This window comes from Falco naumanni, unplaced genomic scaffold, assembly GCF_017639655.2.
Source record: "Falco naumanni isolate bFalNau1 unplaced genomic scaffold, bFalNau1.pat scaffold_42_arrow_pat_ctg1, whole genome shotgun sequence".
Lineage (NCBI taxonomy): Eukaryota > Metazoa > Chordata > Aves > Falconiformes > Falconidae > Falco > Falco naumanni.
In genome coordinates this window covers 93290-106272 of record NW_024427496.1, presented here as the reverse complement: position 1 = coordinate 106272, position 12983 = coordinate 93290, and the positions used below count along the sequence as shown (strand labels likewise).

The following is a 12983-nucleotide window of genomic DNA, read 5'->3' as shown; positions in this document are numbered from 1 at the left end:
GCCATTCTTAGTAACATTTCATGCACTTCTTTCATGAGAGGACTCAAACTGTAAGATGACTAAAGCAGAGGACTTGAGAAATATAGGTGGGCCAGTAGATTGCGTGGGTTTGTAAATGATTTCCATGTTGGACAAAAATTTTTAAAAAATTACATATTTGGAACTGTGCTATAAATGCAGATTACAACCAATTGTAATGTGTTGTTTTTTTTCCTTTCCACACAAGCTAGACCCGAACAACCTGATAAGAACTAGTTTGCTTCTACCTCATTGAATGATGTGTATGAGGTGTCTGTGTCTGCACCCACGTTTCCTCTGTCCCATCGATGGAAAGGAAAACACTCCTCAACATTAAACACTTGTAGGATAATCGCAGTCGTAGTGCTGCTGGACTGTTTTACGGTAGTTCGTTACAGCAGACCAGCTTTGGCTTTTGAAATAATCTTTGTAGAAGGCAGGGTTCAGCTCCTCAAAATAAGTATTTTGATCTTGTTGTGTTAACAAGCATGTCCTTACTGCTTCCTATGGCTTGTCCTAGTTCTGTGAGTATTATTTCTTAAATCCAAGGCGCAGGATGGGAAGCGTGCATTGTCCATTTCTTGTATACTGATACAAATGCTGGATGTTGAAGTAGATTGAATGTTAAGTATCGCAGTCTCGATGGAATAAAGCTTGCGAGTAATACTTAGTTGTAGAAACTGCTGATGTTGAATGGAGTGAAAGGTGCCTTCAATTAAATGAAATAACACTTTCCAAAACATTTTTTACCTCCAGGCATTCTGGAGAACCCCGACAATTCCCAGGTAAGTATTTGTTCGTGTCAGACTGACTACTTGTCCTGCTCGTTAAATATTATGTAGTTACTTTAAGTTTGAATTTTTCTTTTCTTTCTTTTTTTTTTTTTTTTTTTTTTTTTTTTTGTCATTGGATTGTCTTTCATAGCTGAAGACCCCTGAATCTGTTTTGGAAATGAATGAAACCTCTCCTAAAAAAATGCAGCAGAAATCAGGTAATGTTCACGGCATGTAGTTCTGGGTTTAGCTTTGTAATCTTTCTAGACGGGAGTATTTAATAAAGCATCTGATTGATTTGTTTTGCGGATCTGTTGGAGGAATTTGGTTTAGGACACGCAGAAGATATTGAAGGTGTTCATAACAATCTCTTTGTAGTGTTCTTTTATGAACAGACCCATTGTACTTGCAATTTCCTTTGTAATACGAAATGAATGGCTCTAGCAAGGCATCCCGGGAGCAGAAGGTGTACTGAAATAATCCTCAGTGTATGTGTTTGCTCCCTCCTCTAGTCTGCTGTTCAGCACTGTCCATACCCTTCCGTGATGTACGCTTCCTACACCGTACTTGCTGTCATCTCCCCTTTTCAGGCAGTCCTGAAGTCTGCTTTTCTTTCCGTGGCTCAACCCCACCCCCCCCCCCCCTTCCTGATTGTCTTGGTCCTTTGAGCGTGTGCTGTGGCTGATTCCAGGCTAGGGATCTGTAGGCTAGGCTGTCCAGGAGCTGCCCGTGAGCCACAAAGGGTAATTCTTGGGCTCGTGCCGTAGCTGTAGTTTTCAGGAAATATTACTTGCCTGGCTTTATCTCTACCTGCCTGGCAGTTGTTTTGAAACATGTACAAACACGTTCCTCTGAGGCTTCCCTCTCCTGTTTCATGGAAAATGACCAGCAGGCTCAGAGGCAGGGGAGGGAGGTGAGGAAGAGAGACAAGATGGGAGGAAATTAGTGTCAGCGTGTTGTCAGGAATTCTTTTTTCTTTGGAAACAAGGCTAAAGTTGAGGCGGCTAGCTGGTCGGCTATGTATTTGGGAGAGGATATGTAACCTTAATGGGTTTTTTTTGTTTCTTTGTTCTGAGGCTTATTGATTTGTATAGTTGATAATTTGTGTTGTATTTTGTATTAATCACACTTGTTAATCGGATGAGAAACAATTTGCCATTCAGGTTTTAGAGTTTCTACAATGGGCTATTGACAATATAAACCAGAGAGAGGTGAACAGATATGCAGAAAAGTAAGCGGACTTGGAACTATTTGTGTTCTATACTTAGAAGTTACAAGTTCTTTGGCATCTTTGCTTTAGGCGAAGGAAAAAAACCAGTATTGTTGTTCTTTTGACAATAATAGAGATGAAACTTCTCTCTAGGAGATGTATCTTCCTCCTTCTCCTCTCGCTCTTCTCCCTCTCGTGTATTTGCAATGGGCAAGCAACAGGTCCTCTCTTGCCCTTTATTTTGCAGTGACAGTGTTCTGGTAAGACACACAAATACTTGTTAGAGGTTGTTCGGTGAAAACTTGAGTTTTGGTTATGTCTGTATTCCACAGTAATGTGAAGTGTAGCCCCACAACGGACCAGTATGTTACGCTATCACAAACACAGAAAGGTTGCCTTTTCGTGGCTCATTTCATGTCGGCTGTTTTTCCTGTGTGGCTTTATTCACCTGCGTCATGCTGGTTTTTAGCCATATGTTACCTTGAAGGTCAGGTGCTAAGAAGTAGGTGTAGATGTAAAAATTTCTTTCTCTCAAACAGTTCATGTTTGGATTTGGGTTTAAGGAATTTAGGTTGCTTCAGCAAAGCATCATGATTCCTGCAGCACAAATATTTCTGACTCTAAAAGGGTTGAAATGCCATCCTTGACAACTTGATTTCATAAATCTGGAGAACGGGTACAGTATCTTTCACAATTAAATGTTCAGTGAGAGCTGGAATTTCCCATTCTATTTACTTTGTTACTGTCGCATAATAATACATCCTTAAAATCTGTTTTTGAGGCAAAGTAGTGGTGTTCTCGTGTTTTCTGTATAGAAGAGTAGCTGCTGTCCACTGCAATCTGCCAAAAGTCATTATGTAAGACAATTTATGAGGAGGGAAGTCTCAGAATAGAGTGGAGAGGTGAGGACTAATTGGAAAGAACTAAGATGACCAGAAGTCATTTTTCAATGCTAGCTAGAGAGCAGACCAGAGTAAAAGGTGGGGGATTTGCATCTTGTTGTATGCGCTGCACTGCAGGCATCCGTTAATAAAAATGCATGGTAGCAATAAATGACAGGCAAAAATACTGGAATCTGGTTTACCCTGTGAATTTTTTATATACGTTTTTTTGAATGGTGGGCTCTTCAGAAGCCTTGGAGTAGGGTTCTGCCAGTGTTTTAACTAAGACTTTCTCCCTGTGCTAAAAGTGAAGAACTCTTGACAGTGAGGAGTCCTCCTCTTTCACAGTGTTGACAGAAGCCAATAGAAGCCAGTGTTGGCAGAAAATAGACTCGTGAATTACTGCTCCAAGGAAAGAAGAAATTTTACTTGCAACAGCTAATGGGAGAAGTCCTTATCTTTTTAGTTTATGTTTTTGAGTTATTTTTCCAGTGGTTGGAAAAATAATTACTGACTAGAGTTACCGACACGATGAGAACTGGAATTTTGCAGATAGAAGAACACTGTAGCCTTTCACCTTTCCTGCTTCTTCCTTGTTCTGTACCCATCATACAGAAATGTCAAGATTGATTAAACCCTGTGGAAAAGGATTCTTAGGGGCTCCAATGTTGTTAAAATCTTACCTAAAAAGGGAGACTTCAGGCTCAAATAGCTGCTGCTGAAAACTTTCCTGTTGACCGTGACGGGCAAGGCTGAAGAGGAGTTAAGGGTTGCTTTTCATTCTAGCAGCATGGCGCCTAATTTTGAAGTGACTGCACTCTGAAACAGAATCCAGAAGACGAAGACACCTACGTACTCTGAACAGAGAATGTGACTTGCATCCTTAGAAGGCCCGTACAAAACAAAACCCTGGGTGCTCGCAGGTCTGCTTTTATCCAGCTTTCAGGCAGATACAGTTGACCAGAAAAGCTGGTCATTCAGCCTGTGCTGTGCACAGGGGAGGTGTCACAGCTCTCCTGCATCCACATCTAAGTCTTATCTTCTAAGCAAAATTGTGGTGTCCATGTTACATGATGGGAGTGATGGCGCGTATCAAATTGTATGGCAGGAAGCTGCCTGCATTTTGCTGTTTGTGACCTGAGTGAACGTTGGTGAAGTGACAGAAGAAGTCTGGTAAGCGTACCTTCATGGAAGCAGAGTAGGAGCAGCCCCGTCTGTCTGACCGACTGACCACCCGCTGCTGTACGTGGGTGGAGAGGCTTCTAGGAGTAGCACGTAGACAATGAAAGTTTGTAAAAGGAGTCGCCTACAGGAGAAAATGCCAAAAGCGAGGCTGGCCCTGTGATTCATCAATAGTAGACCCTTTTGTATTTTTATGATGTTCCGGATTTTCTTCCTGTCTTGCTCGCTTTTCTTGTGCGAAGAATGTTGCGTCCCTCTCTAGCAGCAAAGCTTTGTGCATAGCCATCTCCTGCTGGAGAGGAGGCAAGAGAGGTGGCGATCCAAAGGAAGTACCGTGGTATGTTGTGCGCTGGGTGTGAAGAAACCCTTGAATTCAACACTCACTCCTTAGTTTGTCCTCAGCAACAGAGCCGCTGTGCATCTTTTGGGCGCAGGGGTGATGGGGAAAAGCAGAGTGAAATAGAAGGGCTCAGTGTCTCACCTCTTACTGCCTTTGTAGGTGCCCTGACTGCGGTGGGAGCAGAGGAAGAGGAAGATGCTGAATCTCCCTGGGATTCTGAGGTATTTCCCGTGAAGGACACCGGGGTTCCCAGTGGGGCGGGGGTGGGGAGCGAGATCCAGAAGCACTCGGAGCTTGGGCCCTGCCGCGGCTGAGGCTTATTTCCCCTTCTCCTGGTTCTGCTGTATGTTTGTAACTGGGGGCCCTTGAAATACTTGTGCTGTGTGCTAGCTGTTCAGCGAGGCTTGGGATGAAGGTAGGTCGAGCTAATGATTTGGGTCTCATGGCAGCTGGCCCTTGGAGTTGGGTTTCTGGTACAGTATTGCGGCAGTGAAGTTTCTTGCTGCTTAAAATAGTCTGAGCTCCTCAGCGGGGCTGGCGGGATTGTTGCTTTTTCACCACACAACTCTATTCCGCTGACGTGTTCAGTGGTTGCCCTTAGGGTCTGCAGCCTAGATGATGAGCTGCTTTGGGAAAGAGCCTTTCTACCTTTTTGGCCCTTTTTGAGAGTCGCGTTCAACAGAGATACCACACGTGCTGGCTGTGTTTGCCCTTTTAGTTCTTCCTGTCTGTGGTAATGGGTTAGAAGAAAGCGGGCAGAGTCTGTAGCTTACGCCCTCTGACTTTTCTTGTGAGGAAGAAGGAACTCTTCCCCACCCGCTTCTTAAAAATACAAGGCTAAAATGCTGCTGGGTTGTTTTTGGGTTGGTTTTTTTTTGTAGCCTTGGTTTCTGTAAGCTTTGTCTTGCTTGTCTTTGTTCAGCCCAAAAAGTCTTTGTTCAACCCTTGCAACTGGGAGTAGCAATGTGTTCGCTCCCCACTGCAGGACGTGTGCCTGGGGAACGTCAGCACAAATTTGAGTATCGGGTACCAGTTCAGTCCGAAAGTTGGGTCCCCCCCAGACCTGCAGTTACGGGTTCGCAACCCACAGCTCGAGTTACCGTGTTAATTCTCCCTTGCGGCTGTGCAGTTTGCCAGCGTGACAGACTAGTTTAGATGAGTTGTGAGGTTTTTGCCTAAGATCTGAAAACACACAAGTCTGCTGTGATTTTCCAATATACTGTGTCTTGACGTGCCCTTTCCAAGGGGCTGATCAAAGGCTTTTGTGATTCCATGCTGTGCAAGTTGGCTTAGCAGGAACATTTTGCGTAGAAATGAGTTGAGAATTTGTACCGATGCTCACGCCCGTGTTTTATGCTCTACAGACGGATTCTGAAAGTCGGGAAGAAGGATCACCTGGTGTGTTGCTTCCAGCTGCAGACAGACACGGAGCACGCTCACGGATTGTTTCAGGGGAGCGCCACACCGGTAACTTCCTGGTGGACTAAATGTTTGTCTGTAAACACGTATAGGCTGAAGTGAGCTTTTATCGATGTCTGCCTTAGGAATGCACTTTACGGTGTGGGTGCGCGCTATAGCAGTGAGGTGCTTAGTATTTGTTAATTAACACCAGCTGTCACGGCGCTTGCCGGCAAGTTGTAAAGGAAGTTACCTTGTTTGCGTTACGTGTGTCCTTTGGATGTGTTTGTATCTCTTTGGGTTCGGGTTCTTGTGCGTAGTGCTGAAAGTGTATGTGGTTTAGGGCTGACCTGTCTGAACACCTGGACATTCTTGGATGATAACGTAGCAGAAGAAAGCTATGATCTGGCCAAGCACTTTTCCCCCCGTCTTAATTTTTGATACCTTACTGTTACGCTTTGCCTAGGAGCTAAAATGTGACTGAAAGTTCAGGGTTTGTTGTGAAGGGCTTCTGCCTGTAGTTTGCGACGCTGTCTCTTGAGCATCTGGAGTGTAGAATGGCAGGGAAGTTTTGCTGTTGGCGTAGAACTCTCATCTGAAGGATTTCTCCTTTACTAAACGGTCAGTCCTGCTTGTAGTGTAAGTACAATAGAATAGCTGAAGAAGCGAATCCAGTTTTAGTTTAGTAAGCTGGAAGCAAAACTTTAAAAGCTCCTGGGAGCTTGTAAATCCCCTTGCTGAGTAGTTGTCGTGCTTTGTATGATTCTACTAAGAGAAGTTTAAAATCGGTGTAAAAAGGAGGTAAAAGGTGATTACGCTAATCTTTCTAAGGTTTTTCTATACTGCTAGACCACCAAGTTTACTGAAATCAAATGCTGTTTGCTTTTTAACCGTTTTTGTAAACATGAAAATAATGCTGTGGAGCCATTCTTAGTAACATTTCATGCACCTCTTTCATGAGAGGACTCAAACTGTAAGATGACTAAAGCAGAGGACTTGAGAAATATAGGTGGGCCAGTAGATTGCGTGGGTTTGTAAATGATTTCCATGTTGGACAAAAATTTTTAAAAAATTACATATTTGGAACTGTGCTATAAATGCAGATTACAACCAACTGTAATGTGTTGGTTTTTTTCCTTTCCACACAAGCTAGACCCGAACAACCTGATAAGAACTAGTTTGCTTCTACCTCATTGAATGATGTGTATGAGGTGTCTGTGTCTGCACCCACGTTTCCTCTGTCCCATCGATGGAAAGGAAAACACTCCTCAACATTAAACACTTGTAGGATAATCGCAGTCGTAGTGCTGCTGGACTGTTTTACGGTAGTTCGTTACAGCAGACCAGCTTTGGCTTTTGAAATAATCTTTGTAGAAGGCAGGGTTCAGCTCCTCAAAATAAGTATTTTGATCTTGTTGTGTTAACAAGCATGTCCTTACTGCTTCCTATGGCTTGTCCTAGTTCTGTGAGTATTATTTCTTAAATCCAAGGCGCAGGATGGGAAGCGTGCATTGTCCATTTCTTGTATACTGATACAAATGCTGGATGTTGAAGTAGATTGAATGTTAAGTATCGCAGTCTCGATGGAATAAAGCTTGCGAGTAATACTTAGTTGTAGAAACTGCTGATGTTGAATGGAGTGAAAGGTGCCTTCAATTAAATGAAATAACACTTTCCAAAACATTTTTTACCTCCAGGCATTCTGGAGAACCCCGACAATTCCCAGGTAAGTATTTGTTCGTGTCAGACTGACTACTTGTCCTGCTCGTTAAATATTATGTAGTTACTTTAAGTTTGAATTTTTCTTTTCTTTCTTTTTTTTTTTTTTTTTTTTTTTTTTTTTTGTCATTGGATTGTCTTTCATAGCTGAAGACCCCTGAATCTGTTTTGGAAATGAATGAAACCTCTCCTAAAAAAATGCAGCAGAAATCAGGTAATGTTCACGGCATGTAGTTCTGGGTTTAGCTTTGTAATCTTTCTAGACGGGAGTATTTAATAAAGCATCTGATTGATTTGTTTTGCGGATCTGTTGGAGGAATTTGGTTTAGGACACGCAGAAGATATTGAAGGTGTTCATAACAATCTCTTTGTAGTGTTCTTTTATGAACAGACCCATTGTACTTGCAATTTCCTTTGTAATACGGAATGAATGGCTCTAGCAAGGCATCCCGGGAGCAGAAGGTGTACTGAAATAATCCTCGGTGTATGTGTTTGCTCCCTCCTCTAGTCTGCTGTTCAGCACTGTCCATACCCTTCCGTGATGTACGCTTCCTACACCGTACTTGCTGTCATCTCCCCTTTTCAGGCAGTCCTGAAGTCTGCTTTTCTTTCCGTGGCTCAACCCCACCCCCCCCCCCCTTCCTGATTGTCTTGGTCCTTTGAGCGTGTGCTGTGGCTGATTCCAGGCTAGGGATCTGTAGGCTAGGCTGTCCAGGAGCTGCCCGTGAGCCACAAAGGGTAATTCTTGGGCTCGTGCCGTAGCTGTAGTTTTCAGGAAATATTACTTGCCTGGCTTTATCTCTACCTGCCTGGCAGTTGTTTTGAAACATGTACAAACACGTTCCTCTGAGGCTTCCCTCTCCTGTTTCATGGAAAATGACCAGCAGGCTCAGAGGCAGGGGAGGGAGGTGAGGAAGAGAGACAAGATGGGAGGAAATTAGTGTCAGCGTGTTGTCAGGAATTCTTTTTTCTTTGGAAACAAGGCTAAAGTTGAGGCGGCTAGCTGGTCGGCTATGTATTTGGGAGAGGATATGTAACCTTAATGGGATTTTTTTGTTTCTTTGTTCTGAGGTTTATTGATTTGTATAGTTGATAATTTGTGTTGTATTTTGTATTAATCACACTTGTTAATCGGATGAGAAACAATTTGCCATTCAGGTTTTAGAGTTTCTACAATGGGCTATTGACAATATAAACCAGAGAGAGGTGAACAGATATGCAGAAAAGTAAGCGGACTTGGAACTATTTGTGTTCTATACTTAGAAGTTACAAGTTCTTTGGCATCTTTGCTTTAGGCGAAGGAAAAAAAACCAGTATTGTTGTTCTTTTGACAATAATAGAGATGAAACTTCTCTCTAGGAGATGTATCTTCCTCCTTCTCCTCTCGCTCTTCTCCCTCTCGTGTATTTGCAATGGGCAAGCAACAGGTCCTCTCTTGCCCTTTATTTTGCAGTGACAGTGTTCTGGTAAGACACACAAATACTTGTTAGAGGTTGTTCGGTGAAAACTTGAGTTTTGGTTATGTCTGTATTCCACAGTAATGTGAAGTGTAGCCCCACAACGGACCAGTATGTTACGCTATTACAAACACAGAAAGGTTGCCTTTTCGTGGCTCATTTCATGTCGGCTGTTTTTCCTGTGTGGCTTTATTCACCTGCGTCATGCTGGTTTTTAGCCATATGTTACCTTGAAGGTCAGGTGCTAAGAAGTAGGTGTAGATGTAAAAATTTCTTTCTCTCAAACAGTTCATGTTTGGATTTGGGTTTAAGGAATTTAGGTTGCTTCAGCAAAGCATCATGATTCCTGCAGCACAAATATTTCTGACTCTAAAAGGGTTGAAATGCCATCCTTGACAACTTGATTTCATAAATCTGGAGAACAGGTACAGTATCTTTCACAATTAAATGTTCAGTGAGAGCTGGAATTTCCCATTCTATTTACTTTGTTACTGTCGCATAATAATACATCCTTAAAATCTATTTTTGAGGCAAAGTAGTGGTGTTCTCGTGTTTTCTGTATAGAAGAGTAGCTGCTGTCCACTGCAATCTGCCAAAAGTCATTATGTAAGACAATTTATGAGGAGGGAAGTCTCAGAATAGAGTGGAGAGGTGAGGACTAATTGGAAAGAACTAAGATGACCAGAAGTCATTTTTCAATGCTAGCTAGAGAGCAGACCAGAGTAAAAGGTGGGGGATTTGCATCTTTTTGTATGCGCTGCACTGCAGGCATCCGTTAATAAAAATGCATGGTAGCAATAAATGACAGGCAAAAATACTGGCATCTGGTTTACCCTGTGAATTTTTTATATACGTTTTTTTGAATGGTGGGCTCTTCAGAAGCCTTGGAGTAGGGTTCTGCCAGTGTTTTAACTAAGACTTTCTCCCTGTGCTAAAAGTGAAGAACTCTTGACAGTGAGGAGTCCTCCTCTTTCACAGTGTTGACAGAAGCCAATAGAAGCCAGTGTTGGCAGAAAATAGACTCGTGAATTACTGCTCCAAGGAAAGAAGAAATTTTACTTGCAACAGCTAATGGGAGAAGTCCTTATCTTTTTAGTTTATGTTTTTGAGTTATTTTTCCAGTGGTTGGAAAAATAATTACTGACTAGAGTTACCGACACGATGAGAACTGGAATTTTGCAGATAGAAGAACACTGTAGCCTTTCACCTTTCCTGCTTCTTCCTTGTTCTGTACCCATCATACAGAAATGTCAAGATTGATTAAACCCTGTGGAAAAGGATTCTTAGGGGCTCCAATGTTGTTAAAATCTTACCTAAAAAGGGAGACTTCAGGCTCAAATAGCTGCTGCTGAAAACTTTCCTGTTGACCGTGACGGGCAAGGCTGAAGAGGAGTTAAGGGTTGCTTTTCATTCTAGCAGCATGGCGCCTAATTTTGAAGTGACTGCACTCTGAAACAGAATCCAGAAGACGAAGACACCTACGTACTCTGAACAGAGAATGTGACTTGCATCCTTAGAAGGCCCGTACAAAACAAAACCCTGGGTGCTCGCAGGTCTGCTTTTATCCAGCTTTCAGGCAGATACAGTTGACCAGAAAAGCTGGTCATTCAGCCTGTGCTGTGCACAGGGGAGGTGTCACAGCTCTCCTGCATCCACATCTAAGTCTTATCTTCTAAGCAAAATTGTGGTGTCCATGTTACATGATGGGAGTGATGGCGCGTATCAAATTGTATGGCAGGAAGCTGCCTGCATTTTGCTGTTTGTGACCTGAGTGAACGTTGGTGAAGTGACAGAAGAAGTCTGGTAAGCGTACCTTCATGGAAGCAGAGTAGGAGCAGCCCCGTCTGTCTGACCGACTGACCACCCGCTGCTGTACGTGGGTGGAGAGGCTTCTAGGAGTAGCACGTAGACAATGAAAGTTTGTAAAAGGAGTCGCCTACAGGAGAAAATGCCAAAAGCGAGGCTGGCCCTGTGATTCATCAATAGTAGACCCTTTTGTATTTTTATGATGTTCCGGATTTTCTTCCTGTCTTGCTCGCTTTTCTTGTGCGAAGAATATTGCGTCCCTCTCTAGCAGCAAAGCTTTGTGCATAGCCATCTCCTGCTGGAGAGGAGGCAAGAGAGGTGGCGATCCAAAGGAAGTACCGTGGTATGTTGTGCGCTGGGTGTGAAGAAACCCTTGAATTCAACACTCACTCCTTAGTTTGTCCTCAGCAACAGAACCGCTGTGCATCTTTTGGGCGCAGGGGTGATGGGGAAAAGCAGAGTGAAATAGAAGGGCTCAGTGTCTCACCTCTTACTGCCTTTGTAGGTGCCCTGACTGCGGTGGGAGCAGAGGAAGAGGAAGATGCTGAATCTCCCTGGGATTCTGAGGTATTTCCCGTGAAGGACACCGGGGTTCCCAGTGGGGCGGGGGTGGGGAGCGAGATCCAGAAGCACTCGGAGCTTGGGCCCTGCCGCGGCTGAGGCTTATTTCCCCTTCTCCTGGTTCTGCTGTATGTTTGTAACTGGGGGCCCTTGAAATACTTGTGCTGTGTGCTAGCTGTTCAGCGAGGCTTGGGGTGAAGGTAGGTCGAGCTAATGATTTGGGTCTCATGGCAGCTGGCCCTTGGAGTTGGGTTTCTGGTACAGTATTGCGGCAGTGAAGTTTCTTGCTGCTTAAAATAGTCTGAGCTCCTCAGCGGGGCTGGCGGGATTGTTGCTTTTTCACCACACAACTCTATTCCGCTGACGTGTTCAGTGGTTGCCCTTAGGGTCTGCAGCCTAGATGATGAGCTGCTTTGGGAAAGAGCCTTTCTACCGTTTTGGCCCTTTTTGAGAGTCGCGTTCAACAGAGATACCACACGTGCTGGCTGTGTTTGCCCTTTTAGTTCTTCCTGTCTGTGGTAATGGGTTAGAAGAAAGCGGGCAGAGTCTGTAGCTTACGCCCTCTGACTTTTCTTGTGAGGAAGAAGGAACTCTTCCCCACCCGCTTCTTAAAAATACAAGGCTAAAATGCTGCTGGGTTGTTTTTGGGTTGGTTTTTTTTTTGTAGCCTTGGTTTCTGTAAGCTTTGTCTTGCTTGTCTTTGTTCAGCCCAAAAAGTCTTTGTTCAACCCTTGCAACTGGGAGTAGCAATGTGTTCGCTCCCCACTGCAGGACGTGTGCCTGGGGAACGTCAGCACAAATTTGAGTATCGGGTACCAGTTCAGTCCGAAAGTTGGGTCCCCCCCAGACCTGCAGTTACGGGTTCGCAACCCACAGCTCGAGTTACCGTGTTAATTCTCCCTTGCGGCTGTGCAGTTTGCCAGCGTGACAGACTAGTTTAGATGAGTTGTGAGGTTTTTGCCTAAGATCTGAAAACACACAAGTCTGCTGTGATTTTCCAATATACTGTGTCTTGACGTGCCCTTTCCAAGGGGCTGATCAAAGGCTTTTGTGATTCCATGCTGTGCAAGTTGGCTTAGCAGGAACATTTTGCGTAGAAATGAGTTGAGAATTTGTACCGATGCTCACGCCCGTGTTTTATGCTCTACAGACGGATTCTGAAAGTCGGGAAGAAGGATCACCTGGTGTGTTGCTTCCAGCTGCAGACAGACACGGAGCACGCTCACGGATTGTTTCAGGGGAGCGCCACACCGGTAACTTCCTGGTGGACTAAATGTTTGTCTGTAAACACGTACAGGCTGAAGTGAGCTTTTATCGATGTCTGCCTTAGGAATGCACTTACGGTGTGGGTGCGCGCTATAGCAGTGAGGTGCTTAGTATTTGTTAATTAACACCAGCTGTCACGGCGCTTGCCGGCAAGTTGTAAAGGAAGTTACCTTGTTTGCGTTACGTGTGTCCTTTGGATGTGTTTGTATCTCTTTGGGTTCGGGTTCTTGTGGCATAGTGCTGAAAGTGTATGTGGTTTAGGGCTGACCTGTCTGAACACCTGGACATTCTTGGATGATAACGTAGCAGAAGAAAGCTATGATCTGGCCAAGCACTTTTCCCCCCCGTCTTAATTTTTGATACCTTACTGTT

At 44.0% G+C, this 12983-nt stretch overlaps 1 protein-coding gene across 1 annotated transcript in view; it reads left to right on the top strand.

Annotated features, from left to right (window-relative positions):
- The window catches only part of LOC121082202 (ankyrin repeat domain-containing protein 26-like), a 70174-nt gene that overhangs the window by 26018 nt on the left and 31173 nt on the right, over positions 1-12983 (top strand). The window contains 8 exon segments of the mRNA XM_040581550.1: positions 775-803; positions 943-1009; positions 4564-4625; positions 5769-5871; positions 7500-7528; positions 7669-7735; positions 11089-11351; positions 12496-12598. Coding sequence (XP_040437484.1) covers positions 775-803; positions 943-1009; positions 4564-4625; positions 5769-5871; positions 7500-7528; positions 7669-7735; positions 11089-11351; positions 12496-12598 — 723 coding nt within the window.